This window comes from Leuciscus leuciscus (assembly GCF_965113295.1).
Source record: "Leuciscus leuciscus genome assembly, chromosome: 1".
In the NCBI taxonomy this organism is placed as follows: domain Eukaryota; kingdom Metazoa; phylum Chordata; class Actinopteri; order Cypriniformes; family Leuciscidae; genus Leuciscus; species Leuciscus leuciscus.
The window spans coordinates 10,243,316-10,264,040 of record NC_138725.1 but is presented as its reverse complement, the minus strand read 5'-3'; the positions used below and the strand labels follow the sequence as shown (position 1 = coordinate 10,264,040).

The window sequence follows — 20,725 nt, the reverse complement described above, 5'->3', positions numbered from 1 at the left end:
AAAATAGTTTGACCTATGAATTTTAAAGTGCATAAAGCCATATAGTTTGATTTACACTTACTTCCTGTTTTCATGCAGTCTGAAATGGTGGCTATAAGTGTCTGGACCTTTGCAACGGAGTCCTTCAGGTACTGACAGTGCTGCATCATCTCCTTCACAAGGATCTGCTTTTCTTCTGGCAGTCGTGAGACCAGCATTAGTTGGTCAAAAAGCTTCTTCTTGGCAAGAATGTCTATACCATCTGAAGGAATGAAAAGATCATACATTAATAAACTAATTTGATGATGATACATTTTAAAAAAACACAAAGTTAAATATTAATACAACACCTGTGTTCTGTTCCTGCCAAGGCCAGATCATGCTCTCTGCAGCTTTGTTGGAGAGTTTCTGCACAACTGAGTGTGTGTCCACGGGATCACCATCAGGTTGTTTGTTGTATCTCTGGATCTCATCTAGCAAGCGCTTCTTTTCTTGGGCAATCTTCTGAGTAATCTTCTGACGCCTTTTGTTGCGATCTGTAATAAGAGCAAAAACACTGGTATTACAAAAGAGCTGCCATGGCATTTAATGAACAGAAACAATAGAACTTCCATCTGCATCCCTTACATTTACTAATACATACCATTCTGTCTATAAAGGTAGTGCTTCTTCTGACAAATGCTCACAAAGAGTGTGTCGATGGAGATCTGCAAACCACGAGCATCAACAGAACTGGCTGCTGCATTTCCTAAATTCAAGTTAAGAAGAAAGAGAAATGTTTCAAACACCCTTAAGTTTTCTTAATTGCACATAGTACAGCAGCAACACACACACTTTAGGACAATGTTTAATATGGACAGAAATATCTATCTTGTATGTTTTTCTCATACCGTACTGGACACTGACTGCATGTTTCAGCAACAATTAGGGACGAAGCAACATAGGCCAAGAGGCATAGGCATCTAATCTGTGTGATATCTTTATTATCATCACTTTTCAAGAGTCTGTGTTTATGAGAGTCCATAGTCTACAGTCTTTCTTTATGAAAGTCATTGATGGGGGATTATGTCCCCTATCCATTCCACACATTGAATTTGGTGACCCCATGACCTTTATTGTAGCTCCACCAATAGGCCAAACTTTCAAAGATGAACCCCCCCCCGATATCCTCTGTACTGACAGAAGTAACACGTGGTGCTCTTGCGGATTAAGAAAAAAAGTGAAAACCTTAGGTTCATAGCTTCTCATTGGAAACTAGATCTGTAGAAAACTGAGGGAGGGGTTCTAGCAGAACAACCACTGCGCTTGCGTCCGCATAGAATTGACGCGTTGTTACATTTTTACATTTCATGTCAGGGTACGCGCGCTACACACAGCCTACGACGCAGCTACGGCGGGAGTTCGACGCAGAAGTATAAATTGGGCTTTACTGGCACATTGTGCTTGGTCTGTCATTTCCTACCTCAAATAATATTGTTCCATTTTGGTCTGATTTGCATGAACATGCACCAATCATTCTGTTTTCATTGCTAAAATGTTTACTTTCTTTAAGTCAAAATACTAATTGAAGACTTATGACTTGCAAATAGTGCCCATCCCCACATCATAATTTAACATTAAGCTACAGCTACATGCATTACAACCAAATTACTCCAACAGTGTTTATGTATAAAACAACATTGCCCTTACCGCTACTGGCCCACTGATGACATCAACAACCCACTGCTTTAGCATGTCATCACTGCAATGCAACTGGTCCTGCATCTTCTTCAGGCTCTCTGTTGCATCTAAGGTGTTTTCTACTGTCTGCAAAACAGCAATACACAACACACTTATCTCATAAAATACCAAAAAGTATATGTTCCTGCATGATTTAATATAATGACATATTTGACAACAGATACATAGCTGAAGTGATGCATTTTGGGTGGACTTTAATTTCAAATTTAACGGTTTAAAAGTCCATCCTTTTTCAATACATGAACATACCTTTTTGAATCTGGAAGACAAGGCAATGTGGAGGCCGTTCTCTTTACGTCGATTCCACCCAATAGCATGGACAGTAAGCATATCAGTTCTTACTGTAAAGAACAACAGAAAAATCACAATAAATTGTAAAACGTTAATGTGTACATTTACAGGGGAGCAGGGGGCAAAGAAGCTTACAAACCTGACTTGGACATGTACTTTGTGGTCAGGGCACATCTGGAGAGAAAACTATTGACCTGCTCCACTTCTTCACCAAGAGTGGTTCCGGCACCTTCCTGGTTCCTTGCATTCCACAGAATCTACAGGAAGCAGTGGACTTGTTAAACAGGGTGGACAACAGGGTGATCAATATTGATGCATATCCCAAGGTCACCAGCTGTAGAGGACAGCACATAGGGGCTCATGTACAACTCAAAACACACTCCTGGGTTGTTGTTTGGGTCACAACATCATTCATTATGGTACTTTACATTAATTGTTGGCTACATCACTCTGAAATGTAAAAGTAGTTAAAAGCATCACCTCGCATTTTGTATTGTGGGCTTTGGCATGCATCACGGACAAGCAATGTTTCATTTTCTTAAGAGGTTGAAGATGAGTCAGGGCCTCTGACACCTTCTCAAGGTATGGCACATAACGGCAGGTCACATCCATGGCCAAAAATGCAGCACCCTGGAACTCTTTTTGGAGAAACATTGGATATGCAAAGATTTCTCCTCTATACATATTCCAGGGTTCCTGCAGGTTTCAGCAAGTCAAATTTAAGACCTTTGTAAGACATTTTAAGACCATAAAGTTTGAAATTTAAGACCTACATTGCCAAAAAAAAAATTCAAATCAAAGAATTAATTTTATTTCAATGAATTAAGTAATTGAAAAAACATTAATTTAATTTACAGATAAAACAATCACATTAGTAACCTTCCACACCCAACAACGTGTGTCAGAATCAGCTATATAATTTTTTTTATAGAAAATTGTACTATGCATATTATATTGTAAAAAACACATAATTAGTTGATTTTAGTTGATCATAGTTGATCATAACTAGAGATGAAATGGCATGAACATTTCATTTCAATGATTATTGTGACAAAAATGACCACGGTTATCACAGAATCCTGTTCAAAAAGTACTAATACTACACAATGTCGAAAACCAGCAAATAACAAATAAAATTAGCATCAATATGCACTTTTTGTTTACATAAACATTAATATAATACCATTAAAAATGATAGCCAGATTTTAAAAGTGTCTTGCAACATGTTATATACTAACATGTACAAGTTCAAATAAAGTTGACAAAAAAGTTTTTTTATGAAAAGATAAACCTCACATATTTCAGACTTTAAATAATTTTTTATAAAAAAAAATTACTGACATTTACAATGCACTTTAGCTTATCTTTTATTATTAATAGTAAAATTCGGTCGGATTTTCCCACGTCTGTCGTTGCTATGCAACCGTGCACTGCGCTCTCCACAATGATAAAGAAGTTTTAGTGGCTAATGGATTTCCACCGGTGAGAAACGCTTGCTGTAGCTCTGCTTCAATATTTATTTACGGAGAAGAGAAAAACACCCGTAGTGTTTGGGTGCACCCGCATCCTTCCAGTTGAGTGAGCTTTCAATGTTGTTACGGAAAGGGGCGAAGCTGATTGGTTGGTTCTTGTCACATGACCTGCGGGGCGTTTGCGGCATTCTGAAGAGTTGAGATTTTTTTTATCTCGCTGCACCTGGAAAAAAACGAGTGCGTCGCTTCAATTATGAGCGCGCGCCTACATTTGAACGAACTTGAGCACGCAAAAGATGCGATATGTGAACGGCCTGTTGGCGAGACCTTTTTTAGACCTGACTAAATGAAATTTAAGACCACGGATGAAAATCTGGCCGTTTTTAAGACATTTTAAGGCCTTAAATTTAAAGTTCAGAATTTTAGACTTTTTAAGACTTTTTAAGACCCCGCGGGAACCCTGATATTCAGACCTTTTGAAAAAAAAGAAAATAAATAAGTAGAGAGCACATTGCACACTGAAGAATAGGCTTCAGATGTTTCATCTACAAATATTTTTCATTGCAATTTATCAAGACCAATACCAACCTTTGAGGAGGAATCCATGCCTGCACACAGCAATTTCTACACCTTCTTCATCCAACTTGTTGGCCTGCTTTGATGTCTCTCTTGCTGCTGTCCAATGGGAGTCCCCACACATCGCTCTTCCTGCCGTCTACCAAAGTAAAAAGTTAAATAGCAGGGCTGCATGCTCAAACACACCAACAATTACACTCTGATTAGATTTTGTCTTTGATTGCCTGACCCATCTTCCATCTGCAACTCCCTGGAGTATAACAAACCAATTGAAATTATTTGCCATTTAGCATGCAGGAGGATAATTGCAATAGTCTAACTTTGTCAGAAATTGTGTCAGACATACTGTATGTGCGGCAACCAATACTATAGATACACTGTGCCCTCTGGATTAGAATCTAGTTGTATTTTTTTTCATCCAGCTCTGCAACTTCACTCTTTGTGAAAGTCCGATTGCATCGCTAACCTCAGCAACCTGCCATTGCCATTGCCATTTCAACACCTGATCAAAGATTCCCTCATCCGAACACATAAGGCTACAGTGTTTCCAACTTTACTTCCAATTAGTTATAAAATAAGCCCGAGATACCCGCTGCTCAGCCTGATTGAAAACTTACACTCTTGACAGCCCCCCGGACTTCCTCAACAAAACTGGACACCTCAGAGTCTTGGGATAAAAACACTCCATCAAAGAACCCTGGCTGTTCACTCCTACAACAAAATGTATTCTGGATAACCACTGTAGTAAGAAGTTTTACATAATAATAATAAATTATAATAATTGTATTTATATGACACTTTAAAAAAAAAACAAGGTTACAAAGTCTAACATGGATATTATATTCAACAGCTACAGTATCAACAGCTTAATTTTAAATAACAAAATGAGAACTATATTATTATGATAATGTTAATAGCAAGTACATACATTAACTACATTGGCTGTTTTTAATGTGTACACAAAACTCACTGGTTTGCTTTCTGGAACCTGTAGAGTTTTCTGTTGCCATCCACTGAAACAGCCACCATTTCAGGACTACAGGCTGGACAGACAAATGGCTCCTTTTCCAGAAGTTGGTCCTCTTCAGAGTTGCAGTACACATATTGCAGAAAGCTCCTCTGAAAAGCATCTGCACTCACTTTGCCAGTCTGAAAAACAATTTATAGAACAGCTTTAAATGACAATGAACTACAAGGTCACCCCATTTATGTTTTGTCAATGTACCTTTTCAAACCCAAGAAAGGATGCAATTGGCAACGCTGTCTAATATGGTCTTCAGTTCAGTTAATTTCAGTAACCTGAAATATTACAGCCACTTGTGGACCTTGACTTCATATGTGGGTATATTTGAATTTGCGCCCTGTTTGACCTCGAACACCCTTTTTGCCATTCTGTCCAGCCTTACAGCTACTTATAATAATAACGAATGCATTTGTCTTTCAGCTTCAAATTTTTACTCACTCTTCCAAACTGCTTTGTTCTCTGGTCCAACATTGCTGTGAAGGCTTTCACTGACATTCCTGGAGCTGTTGTCTTCATAGCTTCAAAGGAATGGAACAGATCTTGGTGGAAAAGTGTCTGTGCTTGCATGGTAGCGGGCCAGTAACCACTCCTTACAAAGTCACTGACTTCTGGAGCCCATTGCTTATTGCAATGTTTGCATGTTAGCACCGGAACTTGAAGATTATAACGGCCTGAGAGCAGATGAAAAACAAATACCTAACAAGGAACTAAAGTAATATGTTAGATAAACAATATTTTTTTACCCAATCCTACCATTTATGCAAACCAGTATGATGGATCTACCAACAGAGATTGCAACATCACCAGTGTCACAGGAGCAGATATTTTGAGGAAAGGCTGTTGGCAGCAAACAATCTGCAAGAGCAAGAGCAAAGGACAATCAGGATGACATTAAAGAATGTTTGGATTGTTAGCAAGTACTTGGAAAACATAATGAATCATTTAATAATGTTGTGTGTTGATGAAAAAATGCAAATCAACTGAAAAAGAGACACCAACCTTGTTCACAGATGATGTACTTATCATCATGGAGTTTCACAAACTCTGTTGGGGGAATGTATTTATAAAAGCCATACATGGTGGTCTGCCTACTGTGCAGAGTGTGGCGTTTATGTACCAATTGATCACACTCTGCACAAAACCACTCTGAGGGCAAACATTCCCTGCAACGAATGATGGCTTCGGTCACGTGACAGTGGTTGCACTTCATCTGGACAATGTTCTCAGCTGACAACAAGTTGTGAATGTTTTGTGGCCTCGCCTGTTGCCAACATTGTTGGACTCCTTTTTGTCTTTGACACCAACTGGACAAAGATGGCTGCTGAGCAAAATCTTGCCCATCAATGCTCTCCGAATCCCGTAGAAGGTCCTCAAGCCTCTGCATATTAAAATCTTCAGAGAGAGAAAGAGAAAAATAAAAACATACTAGAAATCCAACATTTCAATTCCACTACCCCTGACATCTTTTGAGGCATTTCCATTGATTTTAATACAGGGACAGTCCAGTGATAGCAGAGAAGGCAGAGGGTGAAAGGATAGTTGGAAATGGGCAATCAAATCCATGACCCTTAAGATTCTGTGTAGGTGCTGGCTGTCAGTAGTGTTGCCCACTTAATTGTGAAACTAAACAACAAGCATGTGATTTTGCTGAGAAACAGTGATGCTATTGTCTAAAGTGTTCCTATTTCTGTCATGTTGACAGGGCTTGATGCACCAAATTGTGGTAACTTTAATATTTGAGGCATGTTAGGGGACTGTGGAAAAAGCATTTAGAAAAGGAACATCGTTAGATGACTAGTTACTAAACATAGCAAAAGTGCAGGTATAATGAGGCTTCCTTTTTACGTAACTCCTTGTTTTCATTTGAAGCACCATATTAAGAAAAGTGTTTTTAAAGTAGTTTTTCTACTTACCAGGATCTTGGTAGCTAGTACATGAAGTTGTGATGGTGGAACTAGCACATGCAGAAGTACCGGTACCAACTGTTTGGAAGTAAAAATAACATAAACCACATTAGAATTCTTATTAGAGTACAATTCTTTCAAACTCTTTGCCAGATGTACAAAAATAAAAGCTGAAACCTTTGGCAAACTTACAAACATGGAAACTATCAAACCTAAATGTATTTGCCATTATAATGTAATTTACATTATAAATGTGCAAGCATACAGAATATTGAGTAACAACAGCATTATCAAACCAGCACCTACTCTAAATCACACATCATCACTCTCCATTTAAAGTATTTGACATAAATTTGATAAGATGTACACTAACCAGCAGATGAACCTTTTTTCATCCGTTTGCTGGTGATCACACGCTGCCCATCACGGTCCCTCTTCCACCAGGTCACTTTAGATTGTCCTGTGACTTCAGCCTTCTGAGTTTGTAACTCTGTGTTACGTTTCTTTATGCACATGTAATGAAAAGTAGATGGGTGAAACATAGGCATTAACTAACTGGAGTTAATTAATTACACATTTGTGTATAACAAGAATGAAACTTGCCTGTATCTCTTCAACAAATGCATCCCCGAGCTGAAGAACAGCTTCTAGTTTGTTCTTATTACCTCTTGACATTTTACTTAAACAGAAAATAAAGGTGTCAGTTAGATCTGAGATCTGCCTGCAACTCAAACTTGCTGACTATTATAATTGAATGGAAATTTTGACCACATCAGTGATATGAGGGTAAAGGTTAAAATTTAACATTTTCCGGTAGAGGATAGTGGTGTCTGACTATTTGCAGGAGAATGCAGATTTTCATTACAACCTTTGGTTGTAACTATAATGATATTTCTGTATTCAATTATTTATTTTACCAAGGCTACAATTATGTCACCTAACATATTAGCTATTATTATCAACTACAGATTCATGTTTTTTTTTTGTTTTTTTTAAGCGGTTACTGTTTTTCAGCTAGAGACAAAAGGATCTAGTCTAAATCTTGCTTAATTTTCCCTTTACATTTAATCATTTAGCAGATGCTTTTATCCAATGCCACTTACAAATGAAGAGAGCAATAGAAGCAATCAAACCAACAATGTGCAATTTAGGTAAAATGCACTATATATGATGACATTAGAAATCAAATATCTTGGGGATAGGACGGGAGTCTAATCCAACCATAGAAAGTATATAAACGAATCCAACCCTACAGTATCATGCATCTGCAAGCAACTAGTAATGTCTGCACGTGCCTGAATTATTCCATGCGCACTGATTAGTCCACATTATTGACCCCTGGGGGGTCCCGTAGGCTTAAGGCCAATTTATACTTCTGCGTCGAGTGTACGCCGTAGTGTACGTCGTAGGGTACGCACGTAGGCGACGCCGTCGTGAGCATTTATACTTCTGCGAATGTCTGTGTTGCTCTGCAGTTACACCGCCGAAACGCTAGTTGGCGCGGGTGGGTTTTAATGTTCCAGTTCCACTGTGTTTACATTCCTCGCGGCTGTTTTGAGTTTAGGTTTCTACGAGCAATGGCGACTGAAGGAGTCATACAGATGGCTGTATTTCCGCACTTCTTCAAGCAATCTCTCGGTCACTTGGTCTGTTTCCATGGCTCTTCACTGATCTTCGGAATTTAAAAATGGCGGGCGGGCGGTGCAGAGTGCAGAAGATCATTCCGGAAATGCGTAGGAGGAAACGCGATGCTATCCAGCCGACCAATCACAGATCTTGCGGTCCGCGTCGCCGCGACGCGTAGTTACATTTTTGAGGAGGTGCGCGTCAGGGTACGGCGAAGGGTACGACGTATGGTACACGTCAATGCGTATGCTACGCCGTACCTTCTACGCGCACCCGACGCAGAAGTATAAATTGGCCTTTAGGCTAACCATGCCACTTTAGCTAAAAACGTTAGCAAACACTAATTCAGTCTGTTGATTTGTAGTGCTGTCATCAGCCATGTCAAAACATGATTAAAAACTGTTTTTTTTTATGTATTTCAAACTGCAACAGGCATACAGTAGAAGTTAGCTTAGGCTAATGTCAATGGTAGGATACCATCTGTGCTAACGGAGCAGCCCACGGTTCCACTAACAACTAATTTTAACGCATTACGCTGCCATTTTGACACATGGCCCCATGTAACAGAAACACTGAAATAATTAAAATAATACAGTTAACACAGTGATCTCATTACAAAAAAAAAAAAAAAAGGTTTAGTGCCCTTACTTACCTGTTTGAAGGTGTAACGTAACGGTACGCGCATCAGGTGCAGGCGAACTGGTCGAACTGAGCCTCGCTGGTGACGTCATTGCCGTTGAAGGTGATGCGTGGTATTTAGACGCATCTGCTCTCCACCGAAGTAAATGGGAAGGATTGGCGTATCATATGCACGCAAAATTGGACTTTGGCGTACGCATTACACGCAGTTTGAAAGTGTAAAGTCGTGTTATTTATACGCAGATCGATGAGAACGGGTTGGTTTAGCAGCACAGACACCAAATTTCTGAGATGGTCCTCACTGCAGAACATGAAATCCACGGGGAGGAGTCGGATCTAGATCCAACTCCTCCCACCTTACATATACCTAAACCTACCCATCTCCACCCCCTGATCCCTAAACCTACCCCTAAACCTACCCATCTCCACCCCTTAATCCCTAAACCCACCCCTAAACCTACCAATCTCCACCCCTTTATCTGGATCCAACTCCGCCCCCCTGATCTCGTGTTCTGCATTGAGGTGCTACTGAAATTTCTGGCTGCTGACTCAACTGTACCACCATGACCCTAAATCATTAAAATTACAATAAATAAGTTACAAGTAATATTCTACAAGAGTTAGCCATGCATGCTGTCACACTAGCCGATAGGTTATTAGCTTAAGTTATATGGCGTTAATTAACTTCATTTTTTACGAAACGGTCGGATAATAGCAGGGTTTCATCAAAGGCATAGAAAACCGTAACATCATAAAACTAGAAATTACTAACTCACCTGACGTTGTGGCATATTGTTGCCGTTTTCACCATTTGACTCCGTCATGTTTGATGGTGGCTAAATTAGACATCTATCCATAAAATTCCCTTTTCGTCTTCTTTGTGCTGCATGGTGATTGGAGACCAACAGCCAATCACAATAGACCTTTAATTTTCCGATTGGTTGATTTTGTGGCACACTTGTAACCAGAGGTGGGTAGTAACGAAGTACATTTACTTCGTTACATTTACTTGAGTATTTTTTTGGAAAAAATTTACTTTTAAGAGTAGATTTGAATGTGGGTACTTATTACTTTTACTCGAGTACATTTCTAATGAAAAAACTGTACTTTTACTTCGTTACGTTGGGCGACGTCCTTCTCGTTACTTTATTTTAATGCAATGTGTTGTTAAATGCGTAGTTTATTCCAAGCGCGATGTATCTTTTTTTCTGGGCTTGAGCGATGCTCAATTCACAAATGAATCACTCTTTTGAGTCGATTCTGTTCAAAGACTTCATCAAACAAGTTGGCAGATCTGTCTAAATCGGTTCGCGAATCAGTTTGAATGATTCCGTTCCTGATTCTGTTCAGTTCCTGCACGCACTGAATCGTCTGAAGCGATTGCAATTCACACTGGACTCGGAGTCGTAACAGGAAGATTTAAGCACATCAAGAGCGTTAGATGAAGTGGCAGTGGACCTACAGTACAGTCAAGTGAGAGCAAATCTTCAAATGCATCATATATTTGCCAGCGATGAAGATCTTGAACATCTTCGTAAGCTGCCTGTGAATGAATGATTCCACAGGACGATACATTCGATTTCATTTCACTCAGGTAATACATTTTACAACAAAACAGATTATGCCATGATAGCACTACTAGAAAGGATGACATTACCCGTTTTTTGGACATAATACATTCATTTCTACATTAAATAAGCTACCATTGTTCACAGTTTATGAACACCCGCCATCCTGCGGTAGTTTGTGTGTATTGTTGCGCAGTGGCTTACGAACTCGACTTGAAAACGAATGCCTTTGCCTGCCGTACACACAGTTAACCAGTTTAAATGCTTGCAGAAATATACATTTGATTATATTTTGGAGAACAGACAGAAAAAGATCCGTCGATGTAGGCCTACTTGTGTTTGTTTTTTTGTGTTCAGATGTTCAGCAGTCATGAGCGCGAGCACATGTGAAGAGTTTTAACTCTTTCTTCTCTGTGTCAGTTGAATGCAACATTCTGCAGATTCACTTTATTTCGACATTGCTTGTCTAATAATCCAAATGTAAGTTACTATTATACAAACCAAAGGACAGGCAATGATTTTCGGGCTACAGATGGCAGAAATAATGTTTTTTGTTGCAAAGAGAGCCAATCTACTTATGAAAATAATAGTCATTTAAATAAAAAAAAATCTAAATAATATTATTTTATATATATATGACGACTTCAGATGCAAAAGCCTCTAAGTACCATCTGAAATTTTCTTCTAAAAGAGCATTTTTATCAAGTTTGTATGTTTATGTTCAGTTATTTCACTTAAATGGCAATGAAAAGTACCTATTAATTGTCATTGAAGTGAAATTACTGAACTTAAATATACAAGCTTGATAAAAATGCTTGTTTTAGAAGAAAGTTTCAGATGGCACTCAGAGGCTTTTTGCATCTGAAGTCTTCATATATATATACTGTATATATATATATATATATATATATATATTAGGGGTGACCCCGCATAGTCGAAGATTCGATGCTTCGATAGGAGGAGCCTGATTCGACTACCGAACTCATAGTCGAATCTTCGCAGAGGTGTTATGAAACGAGGATTATGCCACGTTGGCTATATGAGGGCGCTCAATGTCTGATTTCACATAGAACTACCGGTTTTCTGTCAATACGTTAATATTCAGCCTATTATGATAATGCTGTATATAAAAATGTGCAAAGAAAGAAGCTTTTAATTAATATTTTTTAACGTGCGTGAATAAATCCAAACACCCCGTGACAGATTTAAGTTTCACTTTCAATCCGTGACCGACAGAGGAGCGTCTTCGCGGCAAGGATTTAAATCTTAAACAATGCCTGGGATAAGAAAATCTAAAGTGTGGATGTACACCATCAGAAAGGATATTCTCCAAGGCTGGATTTAGCATCAGGAAAACCATGATCGCACTTCTGCCGGCCAACGTTAACAAGTTGGTTTTCCACGGGACATTCTAAAATGCTTAACGTGAAAAAAGCTTTTAAAACGCTTAAAAGGCACTTTAACGTGGCTTAATGTACACAGTACACACTTTATTAAGAAACCATACCATGTGCAGATAAGCAGATGAACCCAGAATATGAACGCAATGCGTTCCTCCTATAGTAAAGCGTTTTCATATTTTAATTTAACTATTTTAGGAGATTATGTCGTTAAACGTTTTTCATGTTACGTGTTTTAGAATGTATTTTATCCGAGCGCACAATTTGAAAAGACTCCAACGGACACAGACAGAGTGAACGACTGGATTTGTTCTCTCGATCAGGTACAAGTGATTTCAAAACTTTTCCGCCGGTTCTAATTAGATTTTTGGATGCTGTGAACATTTTTAGCTAAAAAGACTGCCACTCCAGTTTAGCATTTATTGTTGTTTCTGCAGTTAAAAAGACAAAGTAGAAAATTCTGGCTACTATCGTTATTTTAATAATTTCTTTATTTTAATTTTATTTATTGATCTGTCAGGGTTATCTAATCTAACTATTTGTGGCTTGTGTTTTGAATATATGTTCCCCTGCACTTTAGGCATTTTGCACACATTTGCTCCTCATCTTGTGACTTGATTCTGATTTATTTCGTTTTGTATTTTTATTTATAAGAAAGGTATATTCTGTTCTAATTTAATTCAGTAAATTAACTGTTTATTTTTTCGGTGCATCAATGTTGTGCTGTACTTAGAGCCTGCTTGCACAGGTAATTTAGCTGATTTAATTTGATTTGCATGTGAAATGTAAATCCTGTCTGCAGTGTGGCCTTTCTGGAGTTATTTATGTTATTTCTTAGTTTTATTGATCCAAAATGTTTTATACATTTTCTTCTATATCTTTGTGTGATTTTCTGTACATCGCGGGTTAAAGCCCCACCCCCATACACATGATTCGACTATTAGTCGACTATAGGCAAGACTTGACGATTCTGATTCGACTATGAAAATCCATAGTCGGGGACACCCCTTATATATATATGTAGCAGGTTTATTTGTATACTTATGAATTCCACCAAAAAATATTTCTTTTTGTATTACTGGGAGTTTCGTTTTGGGTTCATTCTGCCTGCGCGTCGGGTTAGTGCAGTGCGTGCGTGTGACGTCATCAGACCGGGGACTTGCGCCGCGCAAGGTTGACCTCAGTCAGAGCAATGCTGGATTTGACTGAGGTGAGTTCACGTCAGGTCTCTCCAATAATAAAACGGATATATAAGTTGCTATTATCACTTATTTGTTGACTTATCACCGTGTAAGAGCGTCTATGATGATGAGTGAATTTTGCAGTAGTCTTAATGAACCACGAACCGCGATATTGTTTTTTATATGTTAAATGCAGTTCGGTAGCTGCTGCAGCACGTGGTGAGCTAGCTGTTCGGCAGGCCATTAACATTGTATTGACGTGATGCTATCTTTTTTAGATGCTAATCTGATGTCACGCAACACTCATTGCCATATTTTTTATGACCGCAGATAATAAACTACATTGTGACAGCCAGTGCCCCTGTGTCTACTTGAGATCAACCCAGAACACAACGCAGACAGACAAGACGGGTTACATTGGTGCCGTGACCTTCTGGATTCTTCGAGTATCGACACCACTTCGATCGCCGTGGGGACTGCATTGTTTCACCCAAGTGTTGCACAATGGACTCAGTAAATACACCAGTGGGTATGGGTGTTTCTGATCGGGATGTGTATGCTTCTGTGGGGTTTGGGAGGGGGAGGTTATTCAAGGACGAGGTTCAGTCGCCTGATGTGGGAGGGTTGAGAACGCCCAGGGCGTGTTCCAGTCGTGTCCAGTTTCCCCCCAGTCTTTCCCCAAGTGAGCAGCGTACCCCATCAGCCTCTAGTGATGATGTAAGAGCCCTTATTACAGAGTTAGCCAGCCAAATTGGCCAGTCTATTGCAGACCAGCTGCAACGTAATAGGGATGTAACAGCACACGACACCTCTGTAAAAAAGGGGGATTCACAGCCTGAACAGCAATCGACGGAGTTTAATTTGTCCGGTGTTAGGCTAGTAATGCAGTCTGATGCTAAGGAGCCTCCTATTTATAGGGGTGATAGCAGTGATAAGTGTTCTGTCCGGGAGTGGGTGGAAATGGTAGGGGCATATTTTCGTAAGAGTAATGTTCCAGTACACCAGCAGCTACAGGAGATATTAGCTAAGCTAAGGGGGAAGGCCAGAGATGTAGTACGGGTTACTCTACGACATAACTCTACTGACGCAACTCCCGACTTTGTCTATGACATACTGAAACAACACTTTAGTGAGTTGACCTACTCATCCATGCCAATGGCTGACTTTTACAACACCAGGCCACTGCGAGACGAAGGGGTGATGGACTACTGGATCAGGTTGAATAACGCCATTGATATCGCTGACGAATGCCTAAAGAGACAGAAACGAAGTGTTGAAGATCCGGGACGGGAGGTATGCATGATGTTCATCAAGTTTTGCCCAGACCCCATACTCTCTAACAGACTCAGCTTCAAGGCGGCTGAGGAATGGACCACGAGTGAGGTCCAGGAACGCATTGACGCCTACCAGAGGGAACTCAGGATGCGCACGCTGACCAGTTCTCATACTCCACAGAGACACATAGTCACTCACACCCAGTCAGCCATGTCACGAGAGCCAGAGCTGTCTCAACCAGCGCCAGCAGAGCCCCAGTTTCAGCTGCCTTTTTCCCAGGGGTTCGTTCCGCCTCAAGCCACTAGGTTTGCTAACGCATCAGTTCAGACGCCAACATCACAGCTTTCACCTTTAGCAGAACAGTTTGTGCCCAATTTCCCAGCTGTTCACTTGCCTCAACCATCCCATGCACAGTCTGTTCCACAACATGCACAGTCACCAGCATGCTTTCAAGCTCCCCAGTCCAGTCACGCCACTCCAGCCACTGCCGCAGCTGTTGGTGTGAATAGCATGAATGCACTGATCAGTCTTCTAGATCACTTGGTGGTGCGTCAGAACGTCCAAGCCCCTGCACAAGAGCCATCATATGCTCCAATGCCCTTTCAGAGGAGGAGTTGTAGAGTCTGTGACGATGTCAGACATTCCACGCTCGCACATTGCAGGAGAGAAAACCTGTGTCTCGCGTGTTTTTCTCCTGGTCACTGGAAGAAGGACTGTGACAAGTATGGACGGAAGCGGGTGGGCCAGGCTGATGCCAGACGAGGGCCGCCGGCGGGAAACTAGAGAGCCCACACTTGGAGAGGGGCAGTGTGGGGGATCAACACGAAACCCTCATTGGAGACGAGGACTTGGAGCTACTTTACCTTAATGCCTGTTCAGCCGTACCAGAAGGTCTTCAGGTCGTGGTTCAAGGGTCTGTTGAGGTGCCAGCTTTCAGTGAATTGTTCTACGTCCAGGTTGTGGTTAATGACAAGGTGGAGCTGAAGGGCATGATTGACTCAGGATCCATGGCTTGTACGATGAGTGAGGGGGCTGAAGCATTACTCAAGGTGGCGGGAGTCCTTCTTAAAGAGCCTGAATCAGCCGAAAGAATTGTGCTTGTCGGTTGTGGGGGAAAGCAGACACGTCCCAAAGGTGTTTATGACTTGACGCTGTCTGTGTATGGAGTGAAGTGCGCTGTTCCTGTTCTGCTTGTGCCGGGCCAGCGTGATGAGCTCATCATCGGTTCAAACGTCCTCAAGCACCTCGCACGTACCATGAAGAGCGATGAAAACTACTGGAGACTCATATCAGCTGGAGGCAAGAAAGTACCGTCAGACTGTGACCAGTTCCTTGATATGCTGTCCTGCACCACAAGATGGAAGAGTGAGGATGTCCCAGACAAGATCGGCCCTTTGAAGCTGCCCTATGCTGTCACACTGGAACCGCAGCACGAACACCTGGTGTGGGGCAGGCTGTCCAGCAAGGTGCCGATGTCTCCAGGCAGCACAGTCATTGTGGAGCCATGTGGTTCCAGGTCAAGTCCACGGGATGTCCTTGTGGGTCGTGTCATCACGGCGATGTGGGCTGACAGGTGGGTGCCCTTGAAGATGACGAATCTTTCGCCGAAGCCAATCACATTGAGACGTAATGCCATCATCGCTGATGTGTTCCCGTGTCTTGCTGTGGAGGACTTCAACGTTCAGCAAGGTCTGTGTGAGATGGAGGGCTTGGAGCCAGAGAGTGTAATAGTTTCAGCTGCCACAGATGCTGACCTCAAAGAACGCCTGTCCAACCTGGGGTTGAGCGATTTGGACATTGACTCATGCCAAGCCAGCTTTTGGGCGAAGAAACGTCTTGTCGAACTGGTTGGAGAGTATGAAGACATCTTCTCCAGACACTCACTTGATTGTGGCGAGGCGAGAGAGTTTGTGCACAGCATTCGCCTGACAGACGATCGCCCATTTCGCATGCCATATAGGAGAGTCCCTCCTGCACATTACCAACAGCTACGACGCGTGCTCTCAGACATGGAGGAGAGGGGGATCATCCGCAAGTCCATCAGTGAGTATGCATCCCCTCTCGTCATGGTGTGGAAGAAAGATGGTGGGCTCAGAATCTGCACAGACTTCAGGTGGCTGAATGCACGGACTTTAAAAGATGCTCACCCTCTGCCTCATCAGGCCGACTGTCTAGCAGCACTGGGAGGTAATGCTGTTTTCAGTACAATGGATCTGACCTCGGGCTTCTATAATGTTCCGATGTGTGAAGACCACAAGAAGTATACAGCCTTCACGACACCTGTTGGTTTGTACGAGTACAACAGGATGCCGCAGGGGCTTTGTAACAGCCCAGCATCGTTCATGCGTATGATGCTGAGCATCTTTGGCAGCCTTAACTTCACAAGCCTGCTCTGCTACTTAGACGACCTACTTGTCTTTGCGCCCACTGAAGAGGAAGCACTAAACAGGCTCCAAGTGGTCTTCAGTAAGCTCAGAGACAACAACCTCAAGCTGAGCCCCAAGAAATGCCACCTTCTGATGAGGTCAGTGAGGTTCCTTGGTCACGTCATCGACCAAAGTGGGATTGCGGTGGATCCCACCAAGGTTGATGTCATCTGCAAGATGTCAAAGGAGGCTCTGATGGAGGAGGATGGTCGTACCCCATCTGTAAAGAGGCTGAAGTCATTTCTTGGCATGGTGTTCTTCTACCAGTCTTTCATCCCTGGCTGCTCAGCCATTGCCAAGCCCCTGTTTGCCCTGACGGCAGGCCAGAAGAGGAGAGGCCGGACTGGTCGGAGTGGAGGAGGTGCGGGCATGTACAGGAAGCTGACTGCGGCGGATTGGACTCCTGAATGCGAGAAAGCTTTCCAGAAGCTCAAGACAGATCTGCTCAACTGTGCTGTATTGGCCCATCCTGATTTCTCCAGACCATTCATCCTGTCCGTTGATGCATCCCTGGACGGGCTTGGGGCTGTGTTGTCACAATTGCCAGTAGGAGAGGACAAGGCTCGCCCCATTGCTTTTGCCAGTAAGACCCTCAGCAAGTCACAGCAAAGATATCCCGCTCATCGTCTTGAGTTTATGGCACTGAAATGGAGCGTCTCTGAGAAGTTCAGTCACTGGCTGAAGGGACATGACTTTACCGTGTGGACAGACAACAACCCGCTGACCCACATCATGACCAAGCCCAAGCTCGATGCATACGAACAGAGATGGGTAGCCAAACTGTCTTCATACAACTTCGACCTGAAATACATCCCAGGCCCAAAAAATGTTGTAGCAGACGCACTCAGTCGAGATCCCTTTACCACTTCAGTTAGCAGGCGTCTGATCCAAGAGCCATATGGTAGCCTAGTGCAGGAGGCTGAAGGTGCGGAGGCTGAGGAGGTGCAACAGACATTCAGACTGGGCGTCCAACACCACCAAGCGGTTCAACAGCACGAGCCACCACATGAAACCGCAGGCTCCTACAGTGCAGCTGAAGTCAAAGCTGCTCTAGCCTCTCACAGTTCCTGGAGGAGTGGTGTGGAGAACAGGGCTCTTTGTCTTGGCCAACATGTCCAACAGCTGCAACCTGCAGGCCAGTGTACCCTGCCCTCACTCACTCTGCGCGAATTGGAAGATAAGCAGCTTCAGGATCCCACTATATCTTCGGTTCTCCCGTTTGTGGTCCGCAGACGTCGGCCATCCAGACGAGAAAGGCACAGTATGGGCCCCAGTTCGTTGGCATTACTGAAACACTGGGAGAGGCTAGTCATTCGGAATGGTGTCTTGTACAGAGAAACGAAGGACCCTGTGAGCAGGATGAAAAGATTCCAGTTGCTACTACCAGCCAGTTTGAGGGGTGATGCCTTGAAGGGAGTTCATGACTTGGCAGGGCATCAAGGACAGGTGAGGACGCTCCATCTGGCGAGACAGCGCTTCTTCTGGCCCAGTATGGAGAGAGATACGAGAGAGCATGTGCGATGCTGTGAGAGGTGTGTACTTGCAAAATCCCCGGAGCCCTCAGCACGAGCCCCCTTGGAAAGTATTAAAACTTCCGCTGCCATGGAACTGGTCTGCATTGATTTTTGGTCAGCAGAGGATAAGAACAAGAACTCTGTTGATGTGCTGGTGGCGACTGACCACTTTACGAAAATGGCTTTTGCCTTTCCTTGCAGGAACCAGACTGCCAAGCAAGTGGCCAGGAAGTTATGGGATTGTGTCTTTTGTGTCTACGGGTTCCCTGAGCGCATCCACTCTGACCAGGGCCCTAGTTTTGAGAGTGAGCTGGTGTCGGAGTTGCTGCAGCTGTCGGGGGTGGCAAAGTCTCATACAACGGCATATCACCCAATGGGCAACGGGGGCACAGAGCGCTTTAACCGCACACTGGGCAACATGATACGGAGTCTTCCTCTGAGAGCCAAGCAAGAATGGCCACAGCAGATCCAGACGCTGACATTTGCATACAATGCGACTGCTCACGAAACAACCGGCTATGCACCCTTCCACTTAATGTTTGGCCGCGTTCCGAGGCTCCCAGTTGATGTTGTCTTTCAGTCTGTTCTGCACGACCTCACTGTGACAGACTTCAGCAGCTACTCAAGGACCCTGCTATCTTACCTGTCTGAGGCAGCCAACATCGCCCAGCAGCATGCCACTAAAGAGCAGGAACAGCAGGCTCGTCAGTATAATAAAAAGGTCAGAGGGGTTTCCTTACATGTTGGAGCCCGAGTGCTGCTCGCGAACAAGGGAGAGAAAGGAAAAAAGAAGTTAGCCGACAAGTGGGAACCTGCAGTGTATACGGTAGTGGAGCGGAACCCCAAGACTCACATTTACAAGATCAGCGATGCCTCTGGCCAGAGCAAGGTTGTGCACAGGAACCTTTTGCTTGACGTGAGCTTCCTTCCTATCCAAGACACCCTGGGGAATCAGTCTCTGGTCAGCTCGTTGGAAGTTGAAGGCTCAAGTGTCTGTGGAGATGCGGATAGCCTGAGCAATCTAGGGCGAGAGTCTTCCTTGGCACGGACGTCCTCATGGGTTCTGTCAGACCCAGATCGAGCTGCTGAGGCTTCAGCAGCCGAAGAAGCTTCTATTCCAGAACTTGAGGATGAGTCTCACGCTCATGAAGACATGGCCAGTTCACCTGAAGCGACTCTGTCTGACCCAGACCCTGTTCAGTCAAATGAACCTACTGACGTTGATACGAGTCCGACTGACTCTACCCCCACTCAAGCCTGCTCACCTGCTGACTCTACTGTGACTCAGACTGCTGTAGTTAATAACAGAGTTCAAGGCAGGGTTGTAACTAGAACTGGGAGGGTGGTTAGGTCTGTCAATAGGCTTATTGAGAGTATGGTTCAGAGACCTGTTATATGGGGCCTCTCTTTGCCTCAGAAAGTTTGATTTAGAGTGCACACCGTTAAGTTTTTCTCTTTTCAAACGGGGTTTTTGTTTTTTTTCCCTTCCTTGAATGTGAAGCCGTACTGTGGGGTTTTTCAAGCCAGGGGACCAGATGTTTAGGGGTGTAGGCTGCACCTTTATGTTCCTGAGAGGATGAGGGCCTGATCAACCTTCTTTTTTCTCTTGATCTGTTTTACGGATAGTTTTTACTGAACTTTGGGATTAGATCTCATTGTTATTTGGTCCGGGTACGAGTGTGTTTACATTAATGCATCTTTGGTGCTATTATAGAATTCAGGGGTGTCGTTATTTTGGTGGAATTCAGGGGGGGTGAATGTAGCAGGTTTATTTGTATACTTATGAATTCCACCAAAAAATATTTCTTTTTGTATTACTGGGAGTTTCGTTTTGGGTTCATTCTGCCTGCGCGTCGGGTTAGTGCAGTGCGTGCGTGTGACGTCATCAGACCGGGGACTTGCGCCGCGCAAGGTTGACCTCAGTCAGAGCAATGCTGGATTTGACTGAGGTGAGTTCACGTCAGGTCTCTCCAATAATAAAACGGATATATAAGTTGCTATTATCACTTATTTGTTGACTTATCACCGTGTAAGAGCGTCTATGATGATGAGTGAATTTTGCAGTAGTCTTAATGAACCACGAACCGCGATATTGTTTTTTATATGTTAA

The 20,725-nt window shown here is 42.8% G+C and overlaps 2 protein-coding genes and 1 long non-coding RNA gene across 3 annotated transcripts; all 3 read right to left on the bottom strand.

Annotated features, from left to right (window-relative positions):
• Positions 1–434: 434 nt before the first annotated feature.
• LOC309504337 (uncharacterized protein) lies at positions 435–2,691 on the bottom strand. Its single transcript, XM_082177386.1, has 6 exons — positions 2,491–2,691; positions 2,150–2,267; positions 1,969–2,060; positions 1,669–1,785; positions 623–727; positions 435–515 (listed from the first exon to the last, which is right to left on the bottom strand). Exons 1-5 carry the CDS (start codon positions 2,662–2,664, stop codon positions 662–664), a joined length of 567 nt encoding a protein of 188 aa, XP_082033512.1. The 5' UTR covers positions 2,665–2,691; the 3' UTR covers positions 435–515; positions 623–661.
• Positions 2,692–4,654: 1,963 nt separating this feature from the next.
• On the bottom strand, positions 4,655–7,371 carry LOC309482722 (uncharacterized protein; the record flags this gene model as incomplete). Its single annotated transcript, XM_082148256.1, has 7 exons — positions 7,360–7,371; positions 6,996–7,064; positions 6,082–6,474; positions 5,836–5,937; positions 5,521–5,753; positions 5,029–5,207; positions 4,655–4,769 (listed from the first exon to the last, which is right to left on the bottom strand). The coding sequence occupies exons 3-7, from the start codon at positions 6,464–6,466 to the stop codon at positions 4,655–4,657; spliced, it is 1,014 nt and encodes a 337-aa protein (XP_082004382.1). The 5' UTR covers positions 6,467–6,474; positions 6,996–7,064; positions 7,360–7,371.
• Positions 7,372–7,397: 26 nt separating this feature from the next.
• Positions 7,398–9,480, bottom strand: LOC309504332. Its single transcript, XR_014208058.1, has 3 exons — positions 9,265–9,480; positions 7,590–7,665; positions 7,398–7,489 (listed from the first exon to the last, which is right to left on the bottom strand). It is a non-coding gene; the product is annotated as an uncharacterized lncRNA (long non-coding RNA).
• Positions 9,481–20,725: the final 11,245 nt, after the last annotated feature.

What these genes read in the sequence shown, in the direction of transcription:
- LOC309504337 (XM_082177386.1), bottom strand. Translation starts at nt 2,664, where the DNA reads ATGTTTCTCCAAAAAGAGTTCCAGGGTGCTGCATTTTTGGCCATGGAT. An exon ending in CCCACAATACAAAATGCGAG is followed by an intron (nt 2,268 to 2,490) that starts GTGATGCTTTTA and finishes TGCTTCCTGTAG; the next exon opens with ATTCTGTGGAATGCAAGGAA. An exon ending in AAAGTACATGTCCAAGTCAG is followed by an intron (nt 2,061 to 2,149) that starts GTTTGTAAGCTT and finishes TGTTCTTTACAG; the next exon opens with TAAGAACTGATATGCTTACT.